The sequence below is a fragment of the Rhineura floridana genome, chromosome 8 (genome assembly GCF_030035675.1).
Source record: "Rhineura floridana isolate rRhiFlo1 chromosome 8, rRhiFlo1.hap2, whole genome shotgun sequence".
NCBI lineage: Eukaryota > Metazoa > Chordata > Lepidosauria > Squamata > Rhineuridae > Rhineura > Rhineura floridana.
This window is the reverse complement of record NC_084487.1, coordinates 48,839,212-48,865,792: the sequence shown is the minus strand read 5'-3', so window position 1 is coordinate 48,865,792 and position 26,581 is coordinate 48,839,212. Positions and strand designations below refer to the sequence as shown.

Below are 26,581 nucleotides of genomic sequence, written 5' to 3'. Positions count from 1 at the left end.
TGGTAGCCAGAGTCGCGAGACAATGGGGGGGGTGAAGAGAGAGAGAAGAGTGCGAGATCGGAAGTAGTTGGGTCTCATATCCGGACTTCGGTCGCTGCGACTTATCTGGGGCCTAGCGACAACATGGCGGACTTGTCTCTGGACGAGCTGATCAGAAAACGCGGCGTTAATGTGAATACGAAGGGGAGGTGAGCTGAGGAACGAGCCTGGCTTACAGAAGGCGCGGGAAGAGACCCGATTCCCAACGAAGGTTCCCCTCCCCCATATCTAGCCCAGATGCTGGATCCGTGTTCTGTTCCGGGAGGTTCTGGCCGAGAACTGCACTCTAAAGTCTGATTGGCTCACCCTCTTATCAGTTATAACCCACTGGAGCGTTCGGTTCTGTTGAGCCATCGTGAGTTGTGAGGTGACGTTGAGAGCCTGGAAGACAACGAGGGGGGAGCTCTGAGGAGGGAGGGGCACAGTATGCGGTGCGTGGGGGAAGGGGAAGGTGTTCAATATATGTGGGTCTGTGTGGAGAGCTTGTGACACCCTCCTCCCATAAGTCTCTCAGGGCCTTCTCCTAGGGGCAGGGACAAGTATTGCCCCTTTCCCGTTTACCTCATAGTAACAGTAAGGTCTTATTACTATAGTTGCGTGCACCCCAGTCTCCGAGCCGTGAGAGACCAACAGGTGCACCAGCGTTTACTCAAGGTTCGGTTTCCTTGGAATGAAGACCACTGGAGACTGTGCTGTCTTTATAATATATGGTTTTATTTACACATATATACAACCCGAGCATAAGAGGGAAGGGGCTCACAGCATTAATGCGCCAAACAGATCTTGCTTCCCCTTTAGGTTTCTAGGGAGGTGTAGAGACAGGATTATGGGCTTGGCAGGTCCGCACAGACATCATCCAAACCAGCCCCTCAATCCTGTAACACTATCCCATCTCCTTAATCTTTATTGTATTGATATTGGCCTTTTGTCACTAGTGGTGGCCCAGAACCTTTCGATGTATAATCCAAGAGGTGCATCTCATGTAGTGTCTCTGAGGTGGGGTGTTGTGGTGTCTGGCTTGGGGTCACAGGCTATGTCATTGGGCACCTGTAACAAGTTACTGCTTGCAGAGACTTTTGGGGTTGCTTGTGCAATTAGGCCAGCCCCATTTCTTTGCTTTCTGTGTCATTCAAAACTCTTGACTGTGCATTTCATACTGTTCCTGTTCCTGACCTCTCATCCTTTTGCTTCTCTTACATTTTCAGACTCCTTTCTGTATAATGTAATCTACTCTTGGCCCTGTATTTCTTCCTTCTCCTGCTCTGTTTGTCAGGCTGCTCTCTCTTCATCAATTCAACCCTTCATTTTCAGGAAAATCTTTCCTGAGCCACATTCCACTTGTTGTTCTGTTGTTGCCCAGTTCTGTTTGTTGTTAGTCCCTGATCTTTCTCTGCCTCCCTTCACTGTTGCATCTTGTATAAATTGTAAGTGCTCTCTTACTCTATTTAGCTTCCAGCACACTGTTGTCATCTATAAATAATTGCTTAGTAGGAACAAGTAGCTCTTAACTACTTCTCTAATCACCTCTGGATTTTTTTGATTGAGACTGCTCCAAGCTTTTTTTATGTGTAGCTCCACTATCCCTGAACTTTCCTTGAATAGTTTCTTTTCTTGACTTCCTGTAGGTACCATTATACTCTTTTATAATTGTCATGGGCACTGTGTGTGTGTGGGGTGTCTTTTTTGTTTGTTTGTCATGGGATAACATGCAGTGTGTCTTTAATTATTTTGCCAAGGAAGCTGTAGTTACTGTTGTTTATTCCAATTAAATAGAGAAAATCTTGTTATAAGGTACCATATTTAGGTAGTATTACAGTAGGGCCCCACTTACCGGCGCGTCGCTTACCGGCGTTCCGCTAATGCGGCGGCTTTAAATTCCCCATTTTAAAGCCAATTTTGCGGCATTTTCGTGGCATTTTCGTGCGACACACCCCATTATACTCAATGGGGTTCCGCTTTACGGCGATTTCCACTTTACAGCGGGGGTCCGGAACGGAACCTGCCGTATGAGCGGGGCCTGCCTGTGTTTCATAGGAGTGGAAGATGTAGTGATGGCCACTAACTTGGATGGCTTTAAAAGAGGATTAGACAAATTCCTGCTTCCAAGTAAACACTGGGTGTAAGGCCATTCAAGGATGTATAGTATGAAGAAAGTAGGTACGAAAAAGTTCTGTCTCTCTCATAATACTAGAACATACTGCCATCCAATGAAGCTAAATGTTGGAAGTTTCAGGACAGACAAGAGAAAGTACTTCTTCACACAGCACATAGTAAAACTATGGAGATTGCTCCGAAAGATGTATTGATAGTTACCGATTTGGGTAGCTTTAAAAGAGGGTTAGACAAATTCACAGAGAATAAGACTATGTACTGCCTCTTGTCTGAGACAGCATATGTCTGTATGCCAGTTGTTAGAAATCCCAAGTGGAGAGAGCACTGTTGGTAGTCAGGCCTTGCTTGTGGGAGTCTTATAGGCATCTCTTTGGCCACTGAGAATAGGATGCTTGAGTAGATGGGCCTTTGGCTTAATTCAGTAGGGCTTTTCTTATAAAGCAGTTTTGTAACCAGGATATCCAGTCTGACTCCTTTTCAAAACAAAGGTGCCTGTCTAGATTCTCCTTGAAGAGAAAGGAGATTCTACAGCCTCTATATGCAGTCATTCTAAGAGTGAGCTATTTCTGAAGGAGGTGGTCTGTTGTGTCTTTATAATAATAATAATAATAAAATTTTATTTGTTAGTCGCCTATCTGTCCGAATTAACGGACACTCTAGGCGACTTACAACAGCATAATAAAATACAATATACAATCCAAAACACACTCATCAATTAATAACATCAAAACTTCAATTAATTAATCAAAAAGCTAATCTAATCCACCCCAAGGACTCTGTAGGCCTGCCTGAATAGCCAGGTCTTTAACGCTCGGCGGAAAGTCATCGGGGAGGAGGCATACCGAAGATCATAAGGGAGAGAATTCCAAAGGGTGGGGGCCACAACCGAGAACGCCCTCTCTCTAGTCCGCACCAGCCTAGCTGTTTTGACTGGTGGGATCGAGAGGAGGTCCTGTGTGACTGATCTTGTAAGACGGCCTGATTGGTGATACTGGAGGCGGTCCTTCAGATACACTGGGCCAAAACCGTATAGAGTTTTAAAGGTCAACATCAACACCTTGAATTGGGCCCGGTAAACCACTGGTAACCAGTGTAGGTCTACCAACACCGGGGTGATATGATCCCGGCAACGGCTATGCTTAATCAAGCGTGCCGCTGCATTCTGTACCAGCTGCAGTTTCCGGACTGTTTTCAAGGGTAACCCCACATAGAGTGCATTACAATAGTCTAAGCGAGAGGAGACCAGGGCATGTATCACTTCTGGGAGCAGATGTACAGGAAGGTAGGGTCGCAGCCTTTGTATCAGATGTAATTGATACCAAGCCATCCGGCTCACTGCCGAAACCTGAGCCTCCATGGATAGCTGGGAGTCGAGGATGACCCCTAGGCTGCGGACCTGATCCTTCAGGGGTAATCTCACCCCATTAAGCACCAAGTCGATATCTCCCAACCTTCTCCTTTGGTTGAATTTACTGCTGGATGACACAGAAATTAAGTTCACAAAACAGATGCTTTGTCTCTAGGAGTGCTCTAGCATGGGGACCCTCCTTAAGTGATATCACAGAGCTCTATGTCTCTTTGCAGAGTATTTCGATAAATAACATCTTTTTTTATCTGCTGTGAAGACCAGAGCATCCTTTATCATGTCTTTGCTAGAGGCCAGCATTAGATTTTTAGGTACTGGCTCTGCTAGGGCTAAAGAAATATCACAAATCAGACTTCCACTCTCCACGTGAATGGACAGCAACAGTATCTTTAGTTTTAATTTTTAAACAGTGTCCACCAGTTTGGGTGACATGTGTTAAATGTAAAAGCCAACAACCAGCCAACATGTTTTTGAAATGTAGTTGAAAATTAATTTGTATTCACCCTTTTCTATCTTTCGTCATTTTATATCGGAATGCTTCTGTAAAGATTGGAGTGCAATATCCAGTCATTTTGGTGCAGTATATACAGTCTCCACAAACTCAGATCTGTTGGGAAAATATGAATTTCAAATTTTGTAAGCTATGATGGGCAAAAAAATCCACCCGTTTCACCTTAGTTGTATTCCAAAGGAGCATATATATGTGAGATTATGCTTGTCAGTCAGCTTATGTAATAACATTGGATTCAACTCCTGGCCTCTTCACAGGTGTTGTTGTCTTCTCTTTTCTGTCATTAACTCTAGCCTTATGTAGTTCTGATTTTAAAATCTCAGAGCCTGGAATTTTGCTGCTTCTTCTGGTTTCAAACTGTTTGGTAGATGTTCATTTAGTCCTGTTTTTAATACCTGACATTTCTGTTCCAGGTTGAACACAAGGCCATTATTCAGTGGTCGACCTCGAATTGGAGTCCAACAAACTTTTCTAAGCAGACCAGCGCCAAATGTTGGTTTCCAGAGGACATTTGATGCACGTCAAAAGATTGGCCTTACTGACGCCCGTCACAAAATTGGTGTGAAAGATGCCCGGGAGAAACTGCTTCAGAAAGATGCCAGGTTTAAAATCAAAGGAAAAGTGCAAGATGCCCGGGAAATGCTGAATTCCCGAAAGCAGCAGAGTGTTGAGAAGGTGACCAAAGTTGTTGATGCCAGAGAGAAGATCAGTCTGAAAAGGAGTGCTCCTAGTGCAGCCATTGTGAAAACTGCTGTAGAAACAGCGGCCCCTGCCATGAAGATCACAAAAACAATTCAAGTAGGTTATGGTTGCTGTCAAGATCACTGGGTCCCAAACCCTGAGAACCAGCTCTTGTAAGCCAAACAACAGTTGCCAACTTACCAGGGTCTAACACCAACCCTGCAAAGTAGAATGCCACCACTCCTGTCTACCAGTTTGGGCCAGGAGACTCCTAAACCTTAAATTAAATGGATGCCCCTGGGATTCCAAAGAAGCAAGAGCTAAAAGCCAAACTCTGCTTCCTGGGCCCCAGGCAAACAGATTATTCAGTCACAGATATCCAAATGCAGCCTGGATGCTGGATTTAGTACCAAAGCTTCACCTGAAAAAACATTTACCTCAGTAAATATGAGGCAGCTTTATTAAAAATATAAATAATTAAGAATAGCAGCATAAAAGAAACAAGAACACCTGTAAAAGTTACAGATGTAAAACACCTTCAATAATAAAGAGTATTGTTGAGAATTATAAAACAAAAGACTTAACTATTCCTACCTCTACCAACAAAGCAAAGGCAGATTTCTTATTATCATTATCATCATCATCAACATTTATAACCCACCCTTCACCCAGAGGTCCCAGGGCGATTACAAGAATTTTAAAATACAGCATTAAAAACAATGAAAAACAACCTAAAATCACAAAATAGGGTAGGACCTAAAATATGCACCTCAGGTGTCAAAGGCCAGGGTAAAGAAATACATCTTCAGCATTTGCCTAAAACTAAGTGAAGCTGCCAGATGTACCACAGTGGGGAGGGATTTCCACAACTTAAGGACCACCACAGAGATGCCCTCTTCCAGGCCACCACCCCACGAGCTTCTGATCTAATCTGGAACAGAACACATCACCTAAGGTGTTGCCAGACGTCAGGGAAGATGTGGGGCACCAGGACAAAGGAGAGGCTAACTCTTACAGAAAAAAATCATAGCAACTACTATAAAGTGTAAGAGCCAGTCAGAAGGCTTTTTTGATGAAAATTTCCAGTGCCTTCTCATGCCATGGCAAACTTGCTTTCTCACAGCTAACTAGCCCTCCCAATTAACAGGCTCACCACATTGGCCTTGAGCACCACTCTCACTAGATAACACAGGTGGCTTTAGCATGAGATCATGTCTCTGCCGATGAGAACAGGCTTCTTCCCAGCAGCAAGATTTTACACACAAAGTACATGGCAAAACCATTTTATTAGGACAAAGAAACTAGATTTCTTGACACTTACCACCTCTGCAGTCTCTTGTCTGTCCAGTAGTATCCTCTGGGTTGGTAGCTCCTGGAACAATAGTTGCACGTATTTCACGGAAAACAATTGGGGAAAGCAGTAATCCAGCAATACTTCACAATTACAATATAGAAAAAGAAATTCTTGAATGCGAGTTCTCAATTTCAGTTTTGTTTCATAATCTGAGCATTAATGGGTTGAGATTCTAGTTCCTGTTGTGATGTTGAATATGCCATCTTGATGAAACAAGTGCTTTCACTGAAATCTTCAGACCAACAGATCAAATACTTCATAGTCTCTTTAGGTGATATTAAAGGCTAGTCCTACTCAAAATAGACCCATTGAAGTTAATAGAAATTACTAATGTAGATTCATGTATTCCAATGCGTCTGCTCTGAGTAGGAGTTCATATATTACAACCCTTTGACTCCCCCCCCCCGCCAAATTTGCGGGAATTCTAATGTTAATTGTTTCAGTACTGCTTACATTAGTAAAACAGAAGTGGAATCTATTTGCACTTTTTTGGAATGTATAACTAAGGCTGCAATCCTAAACCCACTTACCTGGGAGTAAGCCCCATTGAATTCAGTCAGATTTACTTCTAATAGACATGGTTAGGAGTGCTGCCAATTGCTTGTCATTTCCAGTCATCTTACATATATGTAGGAACTTATATTTGTATTATACATAAGTGCTTTATATTACATGATATATGCAAAATGACCTGGTGCTGCTGCAGTCATAAAGAGCAGGCTACTGCACAGTGAGTACACTAATGATTAATTTGCCATATGAATCGAAAAACCAGGTTGTACCCCAGTTTACAGCTTTTCTACAGAGAAGTAGACACTGTATTATAGATTTGTTGTGCACATTCTAAGTAGGAGAATGCTTGGTTAGGCATCCTTTTCCTGTCGCTTACTCCTTTGCAATAAGTCCAATCAATCCTGTCTGCCAGTGACAGGTGCCTTCACCTTTCCCCTCAGAGCTGGACAAGGAGGTGGAGCAATACTGGCTTGCCTTGTCTCTGTACCTGTCAGCCACTCAATGTGTAGAGATAAATCTGGCCTAATACCGGAAAGGGAAGGCTTAGCAAGTGCAGAGGCAAAGCAAATCCCAGGCTTCCATCCCATTTTTGGCCTGGGAGAGGTCAAGAATCGTCCCTTCTGCAGCCCCAGGTTTGGGAGGAAGCCTTGGGCTTATGGTTATCAGAGACTGGCTGATCACTCATCATGATGAGTGCAGCAAGTAAGGTTGTGAGCTTTTTCTAGAATTTGTTGTTGATAATAATGATCTGATATTATTGAGTAAAGGTTTGATTTACAGTGGAAAAAACAGTATGGCTTTTGCAGAGTATTGTCATCAGACCTTGCAAATAGATCATGAACTGGACAAATTTTGGGAGTGAAAGACTCAACCAAAGCTCAGAGTAGTGGTTCTACAGAGCAGTGACTAGTCAGAACTAGGGATGGAAGAGGATTTTGATTAAAAATTGGACATGGAACCAGATTTCCCTGCAGTTTGCATGTTTGCCATCTGTACAAACTGACCTTGTTATTAGCAAGTTTTGCGGCTTTTCCCATCACTGGATCATGGCCTCACAGTCCATGATCTGCTTCCTGTCACTCCCGCCCAATCATCTCCCACTGCTCTTCCCCTTCTCCCACCTAGCCCCTGGCTCCGGGGCTGACAAGCTCAGCCACCCACCGCAACCTTTAGCTGGTTGGAGAGTGGGACCTCTATTGATTCTGCTGCACAAGATGCCAGCTGAGCAAACCCTTTCCCTTTCCAATCACAAGAAGGAAGAATAGAGCAAAGAGAGGGACTCAGTCACTCTCCCTTCCCTTCTTCTCTTACAACTGCTCATGCATGGAGAGTGAAAGAGAAAAAATTTAAAAGGCACAAGACTGTTCATCATCAACATTAGCTTCTAGACCTAAAAGGCCAAGCAAACTTTCCTGGGTTCTCACTCTTGCTGTTGAGATGGGGAGTGGGGTAGGATTCCCTGCTCAAGCAAGGAAGGAAGTTGCAAAGCAGAAAGAGGCACTCGCTTGCTCTCCTGTCCTCTCACAGCATCTTGCTCTCTTCCTCACGTCTATCATAGGCCAGCAGATTTTCCTGGGTTCTCGCTGCTGCTTGCTTGCAAATTCTCCCACCACACACACACACCCTCCCTCTCTCCCTCCCTCTCTCCCTCTCTCTCTCCCTCTCTCTCTCCCTCTCTCTCCCTCTCTCTCCCCCTCTCTCTCTCCCTCTCCCTCCCTCTCTCTCCCTCTCTCTCCCTCTCTCTCTGCGCCACAGGATCACTGGGAAAAAAATCAAACATGTAGAAGGTGGAGATAGTGGTAAACACACAAACATGGAACAGAATTGCCTGTCAATTCCATGGAATGAGTGAGAGCCACTGTGGCGTAGTGGTTCGAGTGTTGGACTACGACCTGGGAGACCAGGGTTTGAATCCCCACACAGCCATGAAGCTCACTGGGTGATCTTGGGCCAGTCACTGCCTCTCAGCCTCAGAGGAAGGCAATGGTAAACCCCCTCTGAATACTGCTTACCATGGAAACCCTCTTCATAGGGTTACCCTAAGTCAGGATCGACTTTAAGGCAATCTGTTTCCATTTTCCATGGAATGAGCGAAACAGCACCAATAAATGAACTCCAAACTCTGGTCAGAACTGATGAAAAACTCATCTCTTTGAAAGACACAGAGGGGGAAAATATGTCACTGAATTCAGTTGTTGCAGTTATTTGTTCCTTTTTACCTTCATACATTGATCTGCTAAATTGCTGGAAAGCCTGGCTGTATCACCTTACACAGTGTTTTATTAAAACATAATATATCCTTCCAGCAAAAGTTGCGAGTATTAGAAGGGACTGTAAAATATCATGGCTTTTGGGCCTCACGGTTTGGTAAATACTACACACATTTGTTACTAATAGCATTGAAGAAGGGCAGCCCGAGTCTTCATAATCTCTCATAAAATTAAGACTAGGAAATTATGTACTGTGATGTTAATTATGTCTTTCTCCTCCCCTAACACAGCAGAAGGCTGCAACTCCATTACACGCTCATCCTGCGTGCATGAAGGTCAACATTGTGAACAATCACACAAGCAAACAGGTGTGTGCCATTTAATAGCAGGATGGGGTTCTCCATTGTAGTAATCTTTGGACATAAAATTATGTTTAATATTTATTTTACTTCATTTATGAATTTGTTTCACTGAAACCTCCCAAAGCTATTTTAGAATAAGTGATTTTATAATGTTTGATTTATTATGAAATTGGCATAATTAATTATAGATTTAGAACTTTTAAAGTTTGTGAACCTTACATATCCATAATCCTAGAAAAGAACAGTAGATAACCTGATTAAACAAATGACACACAAACATGATGCGTTTTCAATGTTTATGTATCCACAACTGATTCAACAGTCAATATCCATGTGTGAAAAAGTATATGAACCTTTTGATTCAGTACCTGGCGGCACCCCCTTGAGCACCAATGGCTTCAAGTAAGTTTTCCCTGTAACTGTTGCTCAGTCTCTTACATCGGTTTTGAGGAATTTTGGTCCACTCGTTCTTACGGAATTGCTCCAACTCAGTGCCATTTGAGGGCTTTCTTGCATAAACAGTTCAGTTCAGCTCCTGCCACAACATTTTGATGGGGTTTGAGTCTGGACTTTGACTAGACCATTCTAAAACACAGAATTTCTTTGGTAGATCTGCTTGTATGTTTAGGATCATTGTCGTGTTGCATGATCCACTTTCAGTTCAGCTTCAGCTGTCGGACATTCTCCTCTGGAATCTTCTGATACAACACAGAATTCATGGTTGTGTCAATGATGGCAAACTGTCCAGGATCTGAGGCAGCAAAGTAGGCCCAAACCATCATATTCCTACCACCATGCTTGACTGTTGGGATGGGTTCTGTTGGGAACAGTTCATCTGTTTGAACTCAGAGTTTGTTTTTCGCCAAACATAATGCTTCTCATTGAGGCCAGAAAGTTTTGCCTTTGCTGTCCAGAGAACATTGTTCCAGAAGTTCCAGAAAAATTGTGGTTTTTTTATAAAGTGTTTTTAAATTTGTATATTTGTTTTTAATGTTTTTAATTGTTGTAAACCGCCCAGAGAGCTTCAACTATGGGTTGGTATTTTCATTCATTTATTCATCGGCGATCGCTCGTGGCCGAGCATGATTGTCTTCCAAGATAAGGTCTTTAACGGTGGGTCCGTAAGTGACTGTGGAGGCCAATTCTGGATCCACACAGCCTCCCACAGTGAGGACATAGGTTTCCAGATGGAAGATGTTCACGATGAGGATTTGCTTGACATGCCTTCTGCTTAGCTTGTTTGTCCCATTCGCCCTGTATTTGTGCTTCTTCAAAGTCCATAGCACCTTTGATAATGGCCGACCTCCAATTGGGACGCTCATGGGCCAAGGCTTCCCAGTTCTCGATGCTTATGTTACATTTTTTTAGATTAGCTTTGAGAACATCTTTAAACCTCTTTTGCTGTCCACCAATATTCTGTTTTCCATCCTTAAGTTGGGAGTAAAGTAGCTGCTTTGGAAGACGGTGATCAGGCATTCGAACAACATGGCCGGTCCAGCAAAGTTGATGTTGGAGGATCATTGTTTCAACACTGGTGGTCTGTGCTTCTTCCAATACACTAACATTAGTCCACCTATCTTCCCAAGTAATATGCAGAATTTTCCGGAGGCAGTGTTGGTGGAATCTTGCATTGGTCGGTATACAAATGTTAATAATAATAATAATTGGTGATCATCTATGTGATCTTTAACTTCAAACGGTCAGCAATGTTCTTTTTAGAGAGAAATGGTTTCCTCTTGGCTATCCTCCAATGAATGCCATTCCTGTTCAGTATTTTCTGATCATTGAGTCATGACCAGTCACATTAGCCAAGGTGAGAGTGGCCTGCAGATTCTTTGATGTTACTCTGGGGTTCTTTGTGAATTCCTGGATGATGCACCAGTTTGTTCTTGGAGAGATTTTGGTAGGATGACAGCTCCTGGGTATAATGACTGTGGTCTTGAACCTTCTCCATTGGTAGACTATCTGTCTGACAGTGAATTGGTGGAGCCCCAAATCCTTAGAAATGGTTTTTCAACTCTTTCTAGACTGATGAGCAGCAATAACTGCTTTTGTCAGGTCCTCAGAGATGTGGATTGTAGCGTGATGTGTTTCCACACAACATTATGGTGAAAACCAAACTCACAAAGTTGCTAATCCTTTTACAGAGTGGGGTGTCCCAAACTCATCCCTGCAGACCTACCTGATTCTAATTATTGCCTTTAATTGAGCTGATGCAACCAGCGGTTCACTTACTTTTGCACTTACCCTGATTCTTATGTACTTATTGTTTGCTCAATTTACACATTGTTTTATTTCACAAGACATGAAATTGTTTAAGACAATCCTATTGGATATTTAGCGAGAACCAGTGTGGCATAGTGGTTAGAGTGTTGGACTACGACCTGGGAGACCAGGGTTCAAATCCCCACATAGCCATGAAGCTCACTGGGTGACCTTGGGCCAGTCACTGCCTCTCAGCCTCAGAGGAAGGCAATGGTAAACCCCCTCTGAATACTGCTTACCATGGAAACCCTATTCATAGGGTTGCCATAAGTCAGAATCGACTTTAAGGCATTCCATTTTCCATTGAATATTTAGAAAAGGGCTGGTTTTGATTCATGAAGGTTATCGTGGTAAAACTTTGAAATTTCCATAATGATCATTATTATGGTTCACAAACTTTTTCTTGCCACTGTATTTGCCTTATGTAACATGTTCACAGACTATAGGTTTAGTCTTATCTGCATCCATTTTATTCAGGCAAGCCTCAGGTGTCTATGGGTACCATGTCTCACAGGTGACAATTCAGAGAGCATGATTTTTAGTGCCTTTGGATCCTACCCTTACCATTTTGTACTCCTTTGCCACTTTTTTACATCACTTTTGCAATATCATATTTAACTTCTGACCTCTTTGTCTACCTTCCCTGTGTTGATGTTATTGGCTGATCTTTTGTATTGTCATAGTAGACCTACACAAGAAAGAGATCCTGTCTGCTCTGACTGCCATTAGCTTACCTTTTTTTAAGTTACAAAGTTGCTGATCAAACTGAAGCTAGGCCATTGACTGGTGAGAGGGACTGGGGACATTCGGGACCCAACTAATGTTAAAAGCACCTCTGCATTTAATGTACATCTTGTGCTTAGGTCCTGCTTGTGGGCGTCCCATAGGTATCTGGTTGGCCACTATGAGAACATGATCCTGGACTGGATGGGCCATTGGACTGATCCAGCAGGTGGTTCTTACGTTCTTATTAAAAAAACAAAAACAAATAGCCACTGCTGGGGGCGGGGTGCAGGAATGGACTGCAGTGGTTGGGTAGAACGTTCTCCAAGCTGTGATCCTGAGGAACGTCTCCCCTTCCAGCTGCTATTTGTGTTAGGACTACAGTCCTGTTGGTGCCAGTGAGAACTTTCTGTACAATACAAATTACCGGGGGGGGGCATTTTATTTGAGATGACAACAGGGTGGAAAGGGTTACATTCCCCTACCTGCCTCAGTCCTGATCCTATTCGCCATCCCCATGTGCATTTTTGCACTTTAAAAAGTGTGCATGTTAAGGTGCATTTACCATCATGTTTAGTTAGTCCCTTAGAATTTGAATTGTAAGATTAATGAGCGACTTTGGTCAAAATATGGGTATTGACAACATGTGGTGGGCTTCTGAAAGATACTTGGTACTATTCAGTTGATTGTGATCTTTGAGGTCCTTTTTATTTTCATATCAAAATGTTTTAAGATGCAACACATCAGAGTGGTTGTATGCATGTCTCTGCTGAGACACACATTCAGAAAAGCCAGTTGGCTAGTGAGTGTCACGGCAATGAAACAGGTGTCCATAGAACTGTTTAAAGGGTATTGGTAGAAGGCTGGGAACCAAATGGAAACACTTCAGAGCTTACTTCAAGGCAGTCTGGCATCCTCAGAATATCTGTTTCACACCAGCAACCAAACATTTCAAATCAACCACTTGCATTTATAAGGTGGTTGATTTAACATGTTTTTATATACTGATTGATTGTGAAAAACCTCTAAGAAGTTTTTAAAAATTATTACAATTATCGATAAAAAAGTTAAAAACAAGCTATTTAAAACATTTTTTGTGTTTTCTGTTTTTAGTGTACATATGATATGGAAGATGATGATGAAACTTTATCTCCCCTTCCTAATAAGCAGATGAAAATCACCACCACAAACAGCTTTCTGCACAGTGCGGTAAGGGTCTGCCTCAGTAGCTTCCCCTACAATCTCTCTTCACCCCAGAAGACATGTACTTGGTTGTCTGCATGCACTCTGTATTTGCATTGGATGAACATGCTGGTTCCCAGTTTATGGCTAATGTCTTCTTTTTCTGGTTTGTAACTATCATGGCCCCTCTCTATTTCATTTTCATTGTGTTCGTAACAACTGTAACCGCCCAGAGAGCTTCGGCTATGGGGCGGTATATAAATGTAATAAATAATAAATAAATAATAAATAAACTGTCCCCTAGAGCAGGATGGCAAATTGCTGGCCAGTGGGCCAGACGTGGCTTGTAACAGGATCTCATCCAGCCTGCACCTCTCAAAGTGAGCTATCAGTGGAGAAATCGATCACTCTGTTTCTCCCAGGAGCCTGCTGTGTTTCCTTGCTAGGTGCTGAGGAAAAGAAAAGGGGTGCCTTGTCGTACTGCCAATAATTGGCCTCTGACCCCTTCCCCTGTGGAAATGTGGCAAAGCTACTACTTGCATGTGTTCCAGACAGAGTGATAATAGCCTGTATCGCTGGCAAAATAATAAAAAACCTCCCGCCCTTGATCTGCAGTTAATCTGTTGCCTAATTGCTTGGGCAGGGCAGTAATTGAAATGGTGTCATCCTGCTGTTTCTAGATGTTATTGTGCTTCATACGTATTCTGGCTATACAGTACTTGGATCAAGTAAAAAGGCAGTGGAAAGGAGAGCAGATCTGGACTCCTTTTGTAATCTTGACTGACTGACTTGTCTCTTGTGTCATTACTAAATCCATGCTAGCATTCTACTGGAGGTGTCATTACTTGAAGAATGCTTGGAACTTAGTTTGTGAACATGAAAGCCCTACCTGGTTCTTATTGTGAGGAAGGGGTAGTTGGATTCCAAAACTGACATTGGGTCATAGTAACTTGTCTCCAGCAATGCAATGCACAAGGTGCTTTGCAGATCAGTTGTGAAATGATACTTTCTGCAGAATTTTTTCACTTTTGCTTCTTTCAGTAAGAAAGGAGGTCATAATTGTTTATTGAACCTAAAGTCCCTGGGTAAAAGAGGTAAAGAATATTTTGTTCGCATTATAAGTGATAAATCACGTGCCCCTTACTCCTTTCCTAAGCTAAAGAAGCCTAAAATTCAAAAACACCACAGGCAATCTACTTCCAAACAGTGCCACTGGGATTAATATGGAAATAGGACATGGATTGGAGCATAATTCTGAAGTTGTTTCATGCTCTAGATAATCTTTGTCCACTTCCATTTCCATTTATTTTAAACCTTTGAAGTGGTCAACCAGCATGGCATGTAGCAATCCAGAATGGATTTATGCTATGGCATTCTGATTTCCTTAAAGATTAAAGCACCAAATGAAGATGACACTTCTAGCATATTATCCAGCATCTTTCCTGGATCATAGAAGCTACCTTAAAACTCAATGTTGTTTCTGTCACTTTTAGAACTTAGGGGCTTAGCTTAAGAAATATTCTTTAGCTTACATCCACTTACTTGAGAGTAAAATCCACTGGTCAGTGTCATATGATGATGAAGACAGCCTTTTGTGTTTCAAATTGGAGGTTATGTTCTATTTCTATTTTGGGTGCGTTAAGAGTTGACTGATTACAATATGTTGCTACTTAAGCAATGACTCTAGCTGTTGAAAAAACCAATAAAAAGGCTTTGAAATTAATAAAAATAAATTTGACACAGATTTCTAGGATGAATAATGAGAGAAATATAATTTTCTAGGTTAGATTCTCTGTAGAAACAGTAGTAACACAGAAAAGAAGCAAAGAAGAACACCAACAAACATACAAAAATGTAATTCTCCATCTTTGGAGATGGCAGATGTTGCCACCACTCACCATATGCTCAGAGGCACATGTTACCAAATTCTTCCAAGCTACACAGGAAGTGTATTGGACTGTGAAAGACCAACCCAAATTGTCTTTGGATTTTGACAAATTTATAGGGCAGTCCAATATCTCAGAGAGGAGGTCAGGTTTCCTACTCCCCTGGTGCATTCACTATAGCTGCCCAATTTCCCTGTTTTTTCAAGTTTGATAGAAATATCTGTTGGCTATAGGTATGTTCTTAAACTGCAAGGTTTGTCGCCTATTAGTGAATCTTCACACAGTGCTACAGAGAGTTTTTCTCATACAGCGTCTGTGATGCTTTGTTTGGGTTGTTTTATGGACACACAGAAAGAGAAAGCACTCTTGCATTAGAGACCCTGTGCACACATACTGGAGAGCCAGTTCTACTGAACTCAAGGGGATTTACTTCCTTATAAATATACATAGGGGCGTTCTGTACCTTAGAAGCCCCAATAGAGCTGTACTTTGAAATGGAAATGAAATAACCTCACAGGTGGTCTTTACAGTGCAACTCACAGCTTCTGAGTTAACTGCATTCTTTTTTTTCCTATAGAAAGGGAGGAAGAGCCCTGCCTCTGCCTTCACAGCACAGCTCTGTTTAACTCAAGGACAGCATAAGAGAGACTGAGTAAGAAATTAGAAGAGGCCTGTTAGGATCACACTGCACAAAGAAACAGAATGCACGATCCCTCTTCCCTTTCAGGAAGTGCTGGGGAAGAAGCAGCATTCCGAAAGCTTCCCTCTGCCTAACCTTAAAAAGCCAATAAGCTATTTAAAGCCAAAAAGAAGAATGGGGCTAGTGGCTACTTGTAGCCTTGTCTTTAACTAGCTACTGGTTTGTGAAACAACCATCTTCATTGTGTCTTAAATCCTACATCTAAATAGAGACTGTCTGTCTCTTATCTATCTAATCTAATTTCCCAAGATGATAATCCAGATTTGGTAGGTTTATGGTAGCTTCAAATCGATACAGATTATGCTTTGAGGCTACACAGAGTGCTTTCTAACACTTAGTATTTTACTTTTAGTTTGTTCGTCTTCTCAGTATTAAATTTTGGCTTAATGGCTAAACTACCCCTATTGCACTTATTTAGTTAGCTTAGAATAGATCAAATTTGTTTATTTACTTATTTTTATCATTTATATACTGTCCAATTAACAATGACCTCTGGACAGTTAATAATAAAAGTTAAAAACAAATAAGAATCCCTACAAATCAAACAGAATAAAATGAACCACGGCACAAAACTAAATAAATAAAACAAGCAGCAGAAAACATATATCAACTCAGCAGTGCAAAAAACAATAAATATTTGAAAACACATAGTGCACAAAAAGACCATAATGTAGGGACTTCCGGGAAGGGTGACTTCGCTTGTGCCTGCTTTTGAGCCGGGCTCCCGCCTCAAAAGAAGCTTATTCAGATATAAATCAGTCAGAACATTTTTTTTTTGACTGATGAAATTTCTCCCGGGCAGGGAGAAACGTAGAGATCAACCTCAAAAGCCTGTTTTTGTTGGGAGGACTGGATTTCATTAATTTATGAGAAAAGGTCCAGCCAGCAATGCCGGACGGACTTCCGAACAAGCTCTATCTGATTAATGCGATACGTTTATCTTTTCTTCAAAGAGAAAACGGACTAACAGGCAAGCACCCTTCTTTCTATTATTTTTTTTACTTGGTTTAAATTGTTGCAGCAAAAAGAGATTTGTCAAATGAATCAGCTTTAAAGAACTTCTGGGTGAGCTATAACTCTTCTCTGTTATTCACGAAATTAACAGCTTATCTCTGTTTCTATTGCAAAAAGCTGTCCTGGAAGTGCATTCTAAAGATATAAACAGAAGAGGGATTTCTATTCCGAGGAACATTATATTGTCTGGGACTATTCTCTTTTTGGTCTATTTTATTTTGACGAATCTGCTTCTTCACGACGCCACTAACTGTTTTGATGCTGGGAACTAAATTTGTTTTGTGTTCTTGAACATAGAGAGATAAGGCAGGCTGCTCTGTTTATACTGTGATGTCATCAAGCCTGGAATATTAACCCAATTGTTGCTGAAATAAGAAGTGGTTCTTCTTTATTTTTGTTTTGTTTTGTTTTCGTGGTTTTAAAAATGGCAATCAAGAAAGTGGCTGAGAATCTGGAAGTAATTATGTTTCAGAAAATAATGGATGAGATTGAGATAACGAAACAAACCCTGCGACAGGGCATTAAGGAGCTGAAAATTGAACTGAGCAAAATGACGCAGGAGCTTAAAGAAATAGGGGATCCTGTGAGAGAGGAGAATGAGATCAGAGATGAGAAAAGAAAAAATAAAGGGAAGATACAAGCCCTGGAGATTGGAACAAATGTGGAATTGGAAAAAGATCTGGAGTTTATGGATATTAGAAATAAAATCTACTGTTTGGAATTTAATGTTATCTCTGAAGAAATTAATGAAGATATTAGATATAAAGTTATCAATGGCTTGGATAATCTTCTGGACTGGAATGACGTGATGGAGCTTGATATAGAGAAAATCTATGGAATTAACTGCAGCCATGTGACAATGGAAAAACTCTCAAGAGATGAGCCAGTGCATTTTGTAAAAAAGAAGAACAGAGATATGACTTTACAACAATATTTCAGCAACTTATTCAGAATTGATGGCAAGAAAATATTTGGGATAGAGGAAATTCCCATCAGACTCTTATTATATGACTATGGCTATGACAGCAAGATTATTATGGAATACTGATAATGGAAGATTGGACACTGAAATTACTGGACTTAACAGGACTATTGAAGATGGAAGATGGAATTAATATGGATAATGGAATAATGGCTATTGAAATTATTGGACCTAACAGATTTTGATGAGATGGATTAATCGATATGTTTATTTGGACTATGGTTATGACAATAAGATTATTATAATTATTAACGAGATGGATTAATCGACATGTTTATTTGGAGAAAATTTGATAGATATATTTCTTAAAGAATTGAAACCTCTCTTTGACTTTTTGTGGAAAGAATAAAGTAATGTTTATGAGATTTGATGATTAATTAAGATAACTACTGGAGGAAAGTGATTTTATAATATAATTTAAGAGACAGGATTGTTATATATTGTAGACCTACAACTGATTTGATCTGCGACAAATGGGAAGTCAACATTTTATTTTTTTGTTTAATCATTTTTGTTTTGTTTTGTTTTTTGTCTTTGAATGTTTTATGATTTTGTTTTGTATGTTTTATGAAAATTTGAATAAAAATTATTGTAAAAAAAAAAAAAGACCATAATGTAGATGCCAGGTGATGGCATTCCACAGTTGGGATGCCACCATCGAAAAGTCCCTTTCTCTGGTAGGCACCTACTTTACGTCATTTGGTGGGGGCACCCTGAGAAGAACTTCTGGAGAAAACCTTAGGGCCTAGGTAGGTAAGTGTGGGAGGAAGCAGTCTTTTGGGGGTAATCTGATCCCAGGCTTCTTAGGGCTTTAAAGGTTAAAACCAGCGCTTTTAATTATTCCCAGAAATGGACTGGTAGCTATACAGATGGTATACTGGTATTATTTGATAAAAACAGCTTGTTCTAGTTATAAATCTAGCTGTCCTGTGTTTGACCTACTAAAAGTTACAGAGTATTTTCAAAGATAGCCCTATTTATAATGCATTGCAGTAATCCAGACAGGAGGCTTACCAAAGCATGGATAACTGTAGCAAATGGGGCTTCAATGTCTAGACTCACTTTTAGAACCTTTCTTTAAAAAAAAATTAAAGCAAAAAACTCCACATCTTCTATCTTCACTTTGGGTTTTTTGTGTCTTTCACCTTTAATTTCTATTTGCAGCTACAGCTGAATGCTATGTACTGGTGCTGACTACTACTTATTTCTGCTGCTGCATCATTATGTTTTTCAACTTTCTGTCTAGACTACTTGAGCTGTGATTGTTCTCCATATTACCAATTACACATGATTCAGGTGTGTAGTCCTAACATCCTAAAATGCCCGCCGGCCTATAATCTGAAAAGAACCAGCTTCATTCTAAGGGGCTTATGCTCTTTAATAGTCTTTTGATATCCTGGCAGGCTTTTTTCTTCTTCAAATGAAACAGGATGGTATTTGATCTATCTATTTCTTTTGCTTGCTGCCTTGTTATAAAACTAAGTTTAACTTCTAAGAGTTATATATGATTTGTTTCAAATCTACTTTTACTTCCAAAGCAATTGCTCTACCTTGTTCTACAGCCACTTTGGACTGTTGTCTTTCCCCCCTCTCTGTAATAAGGTATGTTAATGTATTCTGAATGACGTCTGTAGCATTTTCAGGATGCTGAATTTGACTATTGCATCGTTCAAAATGGCTCATGAACCATATATGATCATACTTGCTGTCCTAAAGCTACAAGCAGCTTCTGCCTGAGATGCAGTACTCCACTAACCTTAATGCTGCTATGGCATTTCTAGGAGTAGGGAAGCTTTTTTAACTTGTAAAACGAGTTAATAATGGGATACACTTTCTTTATGCCAAATGTGAAATAATTTTGCTTTCAATATTTTATAATGCAAATACATCTGACCCAGATCAGTTACCCAGTTTGGACAAATACTAAAAGGAATTGTTGAATACATTAACTGACTTCAACAGTCAGGGTTTGAGCAGCTGCAAATCTTTTCTACATCACATTGGCCTTGTTCCTGGGGTTAAATGTTTCTGGAATGGGAAATCTTGCCGTTGGCTATCGCTGCTTAAAAGAGGAAGAATTGGTTCTGCTTCTGGTACTTGCAATATTCAGGGATTTTTATTTTTGTTTATATAGGCTGGACTTGGTGGCAACAAGTTCTCTCTGTCAAAGACAGTTCCCCTCACAAAGGTTGTCCAGAATGATGCCTATACAGCCCCTGCAGCTCCACCTTCCCCCATCAGGACAAAGGCCCTGACAAATATGTCCCGAACCTTGGTGACCAAGGAAGAACCCCCTAAAGAAGAACCACCAGTTGAGGTGAGTTGAGGACACAAAGAGTATTTGTATGGCAGCTGCAGACTCCTATTCTGTTTTTTAATAAATTAAAAACTCCTGTTCAAGTACAACTGAATGGACAAATTTGCTTCCTTCTCCCAGACCAAAGGGTGGAATTGGATGTGGTAACTTTAAGAACTAATAGAGTCTGAGGTTAGTATTCAATACTAGTCCTACTTTGAGTAGATCCATTAAAGTTAATAAACAAGACTAGCTTAGGTTCATTAATTTTGGTGGGTCTGCTCTGAGTAGGACTTGGTTGGCTACAGCCCTATGACTCATTTTCTGCTCATGCTTGCTGAGCAGATCTTTGTCATATCTAATAGATGGATGAAATAATCTCAAGAAATTAACAAGATCTTCCCAAAAGAGTAGAAATTAAATTCTGAAGTTTGGACTTTGCTGAATCTTACCTTTACCGTGTTGCCTCTTCCACAAAGGCCTATTTACTTCAGTCTGTCTTTCTTTCTTCCCTTGTCTATCATGCCCTCCCCTTCTGCCTATCTGCGCGTGACACATTTGTCTGTTTCTTGGCAGCCGGTGTTCAGCCCATTAGAAGGTACTAAGATGACTGTGAATAATTTGCACCCTCGAGTCACAGAAGAGGATATTGTTGTGAGTAATGTATATTGTTGGAATCTGGGATTAGCCTGTTTTTTGTATCCATGTTATACCTATTGTTTACAGTAAAATGAGATGCGTGCTTTCTTGGGGGAGCCTGAACAATCTTAGCTAATAGCAGTACGAAGCTAAATAGTTGTCTGCAAATGCTACTCCTAAATATATTCAGGAAAATTAATTGGCTTGGGAACAATCCAGCAGCTTTGAGGAGAGCCATCCTTGTGTGTTCCTGAACTATTCCCTTGCATGAAGGCCTGGAAGACTTCAGTGTGTTCTAGGCTTCACACAGCAATAAAGTTTCCAAAGTTTGTGGAAAAGGTACATTGTGAAGGCAATACTCTGACAGCAGCCTTACTGTCACCTCCCTCACTTCCCATTTCCTCTGATTGTTGGTGGGGGGAAAATGAGGATCATGATGCAGCTTTGATTTTACTGGATGGGTTTTTTTTGCTCCAGGTGTAGTTTTCTGAGGATATATGAGACAGTAGGAATGCAAGAACTTCTTCATGTAATGTATAATGCATGAGAAGCATAAGACATTAACTGCCACAAGATGTAATTATTCAATTATGTGGCTTTAAAACAGGAGTAGACACATTTGTGGAGGGTGGCTCTAGCTATGGATAGCTACATGGAACCTCCAGGATTGCCATATATTGGATAATAAGGAAAGTCACTTGCCATCATGGCCCAGATTCTGAGCTGATTACCTAAAGCACAGAGAGGGGGTAGACTTCTGGCCCCCAAGCTTCATAAGGTCTACTAGGCTTCCCAGTTTGGTTTTCAAGACTGTTCTTCCTGGGCTACAGCCACCTGTCACTCACCTGATGTCATATGATGTCAGGGACAGGTAAAGCTGTGGCTGAAAAGAAAAAATCAGGAGCCTTGGATTGCACTCCCAATTGTTTCTTTGCAAGTGCAACTTGCATTCAGTGCTGTTGAAATTTGGTGCAAAATGCAAGTCATGCTACTTTAGCCAGGGGGTTAGGTCCACCCTGTCAAATGTGGCAAGTGGAGGGTTGACCACAATTTCATCCAGTCCTGTGGCCAAAAGTGGTTCCCCACCCCTGACCCAAAGATATCTATCTGACTGCTGTTTGAAACAGAATGCCTTGCCCCACATATGGTGTTCCTCTGTGTGCTTCAGCAAGGCAACTTTTATGTTCTTAATTATCCCCGCCCCTCCCAGTGTGATGGTTCAAATATAACAGTTGACAGCAGTGGCCTTGACTTCCAGAGTTAAGTATCCCCACAACTCTCCTAGTAGGAGGTACCTACAGTTAGTGATGCAGCACCAAAGATGAACTAATTTAAGTAGTTAGTGCCTCCCGCATGCTGTGATGATGAAAACTGTGACAGTGATACAGCTCTCTAATAAAATCCTACTGTACTTTGCTCTTTCCCCAGGAGTTGTTCTGTGTGTGTGGCGCCTTGAAGCGAGCCCGTCTAGTGCAACCTGGGATGGCTGAAGTGGTATTTGTGAAAAAGGAAGATGCCATTACTGCATATAAGAAATATAACAACAGATGCTTGGATGGTGAGTGTGGGCCTCATGTAGAAGGCAGAGGCATTTTACTTCACCAGAAAACTGAAGGTGCTGCAAATGTAACTTCTATTTATTGGAAGTCAGGAAAGATATTAGTGACTGCTGTGAGGGCTTCATCAGTTCTCGAGGACTATTACTGTAATATGTGCTTAGAATAGAGACACAAGCATTGCTCAGATTGGGGTGTGAGAGGCAGCGCAGGCACACAGATATGAGGTTGCCCCTACACCAACTGAATATAAGTTTGTAAGAATGAATGCTCTTGAGACCTGGCCAGAAAATTTGGTGTTTCAGAGTTTGTGGAAATAGTTGGGGTACTCGCATTATCTATAAAAGTTGCTTTTGGATGAGAGAGGCTTAGGTTCAAACCGCCTGTACCTCTTCTACCCAAGTAGGGTCACTGATATCAGAGCCTGACTGAAGGGAAAGTGATTCATCATTCCCTGCCTGCACAATCCTATTTGCTCATTAAATTGGACCTCTCCACTCTCTCCATGAGTGGGACAGATCTGGGTTTAAATAGTCAATCCAATTCCATAACACGTAGCTTGGTTGAGGTGATGCTAGCTGCCACTGAAGTTAACCTGAATTTCTTCAGCGGGAGTAAATCACTTTATGTGCTTTTATGGATGAAGGACAGTTATCAGCTAGATGCTTCAAAGTAACTACCTCTTGTATTGATTTACTGATTTCTGTTTAAACATTTGTTTATGATTTAAAGTTTTTATTAGCATAATTTCTGATGATAATCAGCAAATATACTGTACCGTAAACATTTTCATAGTTTACATAGCTATAGTTAAGGAAATGTTTCCTGTTTTGCCAAGATTTTAGGACCCATGCATTTACATAATTGGTGTTTTGATAATGTTAATATTTTAGTTTTTGTTTAAAGGCACAAAGAACAAATGTCTTGTCTCACCTGAAATGGCTTAGCCAGCCTGCTATGTCTCATTTGGTTTATTTGAATACTGATCTTTCCTGATGGCTTTTTTTGCTACTTGGAGTAAATGTGGTTGTGTTGGGGAAAATATTCTCTACCACCTGCAACAACAATGGCCAAATGTAGGTACAATACCTGATGCATCATATGACATCTTCTTAGTTTATAATGCTTGGTTTCCTTTGCTCTTCTCTACTAGGCCAGCCAATGAAATGCAACCTTCATATGAATGGAAATATCATCACATCAGATCAACCTATCTTGCTGTATGTGCTTATGGGTTTGTGTTCATAGATCTGTGGTGTAACATTTTGCTCCATGGCAAGATGGAGTATAAATGACGAGTATAATTCTTGTACCTGTGCAAAATATCAAAGGAGATTTGTTAATGTGGAGATTAATGCCTCTTTACTCATTTTCCTCTTAAAATATATCCAGCACTGCAGTACAGATTTTCATGTGTTTGAACAGTTGTTGTACTTCCAGCTAAATATAATTGTAGGATTCTCCCAGCCAGTAATTGCTTGCTTGATTATTGGAAGAACAATTTTGGTTTAACAATGTAAATTGATCTCCATTTCACTGTTCAACAGCTATTGGTAGTGGAGCTTTCTGGGTTTTCTCTGTAGTATTCGTCCTTTCTCTCTCCATACCTTTTTGTAACTTAATTGAAAATCCTGAAAGGTATACTTAGATTAAGCTAGCTGTACAGTGCTATGGGTAGAAATCGCTGAAAAGAATAAACTGTGATGCTTGACTCAGTATTTGTTCTGTCATGAGGTTAAATATTGTATCTCTTATTGTTCTCCCTAGTCGATTGAGTGACACCCCCTCAGTGAAGAAGGAAGGTGAACCACGTCGGACAAGTGCAGGAGCCTCCTCAAATCCTCCAGCTGAAGTGGATCCTGATACCATCTTAAAAGCACTCTTCAAATCCTCAGGGACCTCCGCCTCTGTGCAGCCTACAGAGTTCAAAATCAAACTTTGAGGAGTGGCAGGCGAGGAGCGGACTGGAAAACTTGTTGAGCGTGGGAAATGGGGAGACAAGTGTGGAAACACAATTATTGTTGTGTTTGACCATGCTGAAACCTTTGTTTTTCTACAGTTGCTACCTTCCTGTACAGTAGTGTTCTCCTTAGTGTATGTGTTCTGTTTTTATAGTTGGAGTTTTTGTCCACATATTTCTAATGGAATAATCTTCCCTTCCTCCAGTGAGATATATATCGCCAAGCTTAGACCATTTAACTCTTTTTTTTCTTTGTGTTAACCACCCCACCTGTATCCAGCCAGTAACAGTGCAGCTAACAAAGGGTGTGAGAAGCACTTATTTGGCACTTGCACCCTTTGAGTAAGAGATGGCTTTTTACTGATGAAAAACTACACTTCATTTTCAATGCAGCTGTAGGTGAGGCCAGATTAATACTCTACTCCCATGCATTTGACAACATTTTTAGCTGTTCTCCATTTGTAAAATTAGCCGTGGAGGAGCAGCAAATGTTCTGTCCATGAGACAACTGATGAAAGGAACTGTGAAGGCAATGGGAGTATGTATAGGTACAGGAATACAGCATGTTCTACACTTCATCTTCTTCCTTTGTCATGGTGATAATCTGCAACTGCACTGAGAGGAGCATGCCCTGGCGTTGTGTGAACTTCAGTCCAAGATGTCTCACAGATGCTCTGTTTTCATGAGAATGCATGGGCTTTCTTTGGGCAACAGTAAAATAATTATCTTCACTCTGTATCATCTACATTATGTTCTTGCTATGAAATTGTGTATTAGGAGAGAGGAAAGTGTTTCTTCTGGTTTTAACAATCATTTCTCTTCCCTGGTATCTTACAAGCACTGCAGTGAATCAGAGTCCTCATTGTGTCAGCCCTGACAGAATCTGATTCACAGCTATGTTTTGCAGCATCTGGACCTGGCTTGGAGGCAGCGTCACCAGAACAAAATTCAGCGATAGGCCCATTGGAACTATTTCAACAGGACTTCCGTTCTTATTTTACACAACCTTCTCTTATTCCCCCAATAAGGGTTGCTTATCCTATCTGGAGATGGACGCACACCAGCCTCTCCTACCTTTAATGAATTATCAATTGTAATAATTGCACCTTCAGTGCTCCACTCCATTGAGACACAACTGCTGTACAGTGCTATTGATTATTTGTACTGGGGAAGGGTGAGTATCCCTTGTAATTGGTATACAGAGGGGCATTTACGCACTTGTTTGTCATGGAACAGGGATGAGGGAAGGAAAGTGGAAGGAGTTACCTGTAGAGAAACAAGGAGAATGTACTTTTTGTCTGTGGTTCTCCGACATGCCAATTTTTGCTAAGACAAAAACACTTCCTTTTTCTAGCACCTCATTTAGTCCAGTGAAAATGGAAAACTGACAAAGGCTCAAGTATAGTTGTATTGGTTTTATACTAGATCAAGACACAGATACCTCCAAACTCTGGTTGGGGGCTTGCATTTTTATATGTTCAGCTACAAGATACAAACATTCCTGTTCAACTGTGCTAAAACCATGTAGTGTATATATCTGCTTATTTCAATGGTAGAATCTGCTGCTCTGTGGATTCTACGTTCCTTTTGGTCTTCATTCTGTGCAGTTTCTTTGTTTCATCGACAGGTACACGCTAGTTAGGTCACACTCATCCTTCACAACATGGAAGGTTTGTCCCAATGGGATTTGCTAATCTGGATTACTAATTTTGGACTGATCATAACTTCGCCCTCACTGGGAAACTACAAATACTATTTTGTGCAGAACTGCTATTCTCTGTGTCTGTGTTTCATTAGCAGTGGTGGTTACAGGGGAAGGGAAGGTTGGGGCTGGAGGACACTATGTACTATGTTTCTGAATAAACGTTTGTTATACAGAGCCTGTATTTTGCCCTGCCTTTTTTGGACTGCTCAGAAATCAACTGGTAAATCAGTAGAGCAGAGCTATGTTGGTTTTTCTCTGTTGGGGGCCAGTCCACAGAATCAAAGAATAAAACTTTCCCTAGTTTGTGCCACTTGCAGCTGCTGGTGGAGGCTAGCATGTGTGAATGCTTCCCCATGCAGCAGGTATATTGAGTGCATAGGAAAGGGACCCTACTCCCTGCACATAGAAAGCCTGTCAGGGTAAAGTGGTTCAGCTTGGCCTCTCTGCTATGCTATTTTTTATGCGCAGGAAGCTTTTTGTGGGGAATGTTGGAAAATTCATGTGGCAAAAAAACAAGATTATCAG

At 41.0% G+C, this 26,581-nt stretch overlaps 1 protein-coding gene across 2 annotated transcripts; it reads left to right on the top strand.

The window, feature by feature from the left end:
• Positions 1-26,230, top strand: POLDIP3 (DNA polymerase delta interacting protein 3). 2 transcript variants are annotated; one of them, XM_061639349.1, is made up of 9 exons: positions 1-188; positions 4,442-4,826; positions 9,080-9,154; positions 13,250-13,345; positions 20,035-20,217; positions 20,773-20,850; positions 22,264-22,393; positions 23,545-23,611; positions 24,159-26,230. In XM_061639349.1, exons 1-9 carry the CDS (start codon positions 124-126, stop codon positions 24,331-24,333), a joined length of 1,254 nt encoding a protein of 417 aa, XP_061495333.1. In that variant the 5' UTR covers positions 1-123; the 3' UTR covers positions 24,334-26,230. The 2 variants fall into 2 exon arrangements, with proteins under 2 accessions (XP_061495333.1, XP_061495332.1); XM_061639348.1 differs by having other exon boundaries at positions 9,077-9,154.
• Positions 26,231-26,581: the final 351 nt, after the last annotated feature.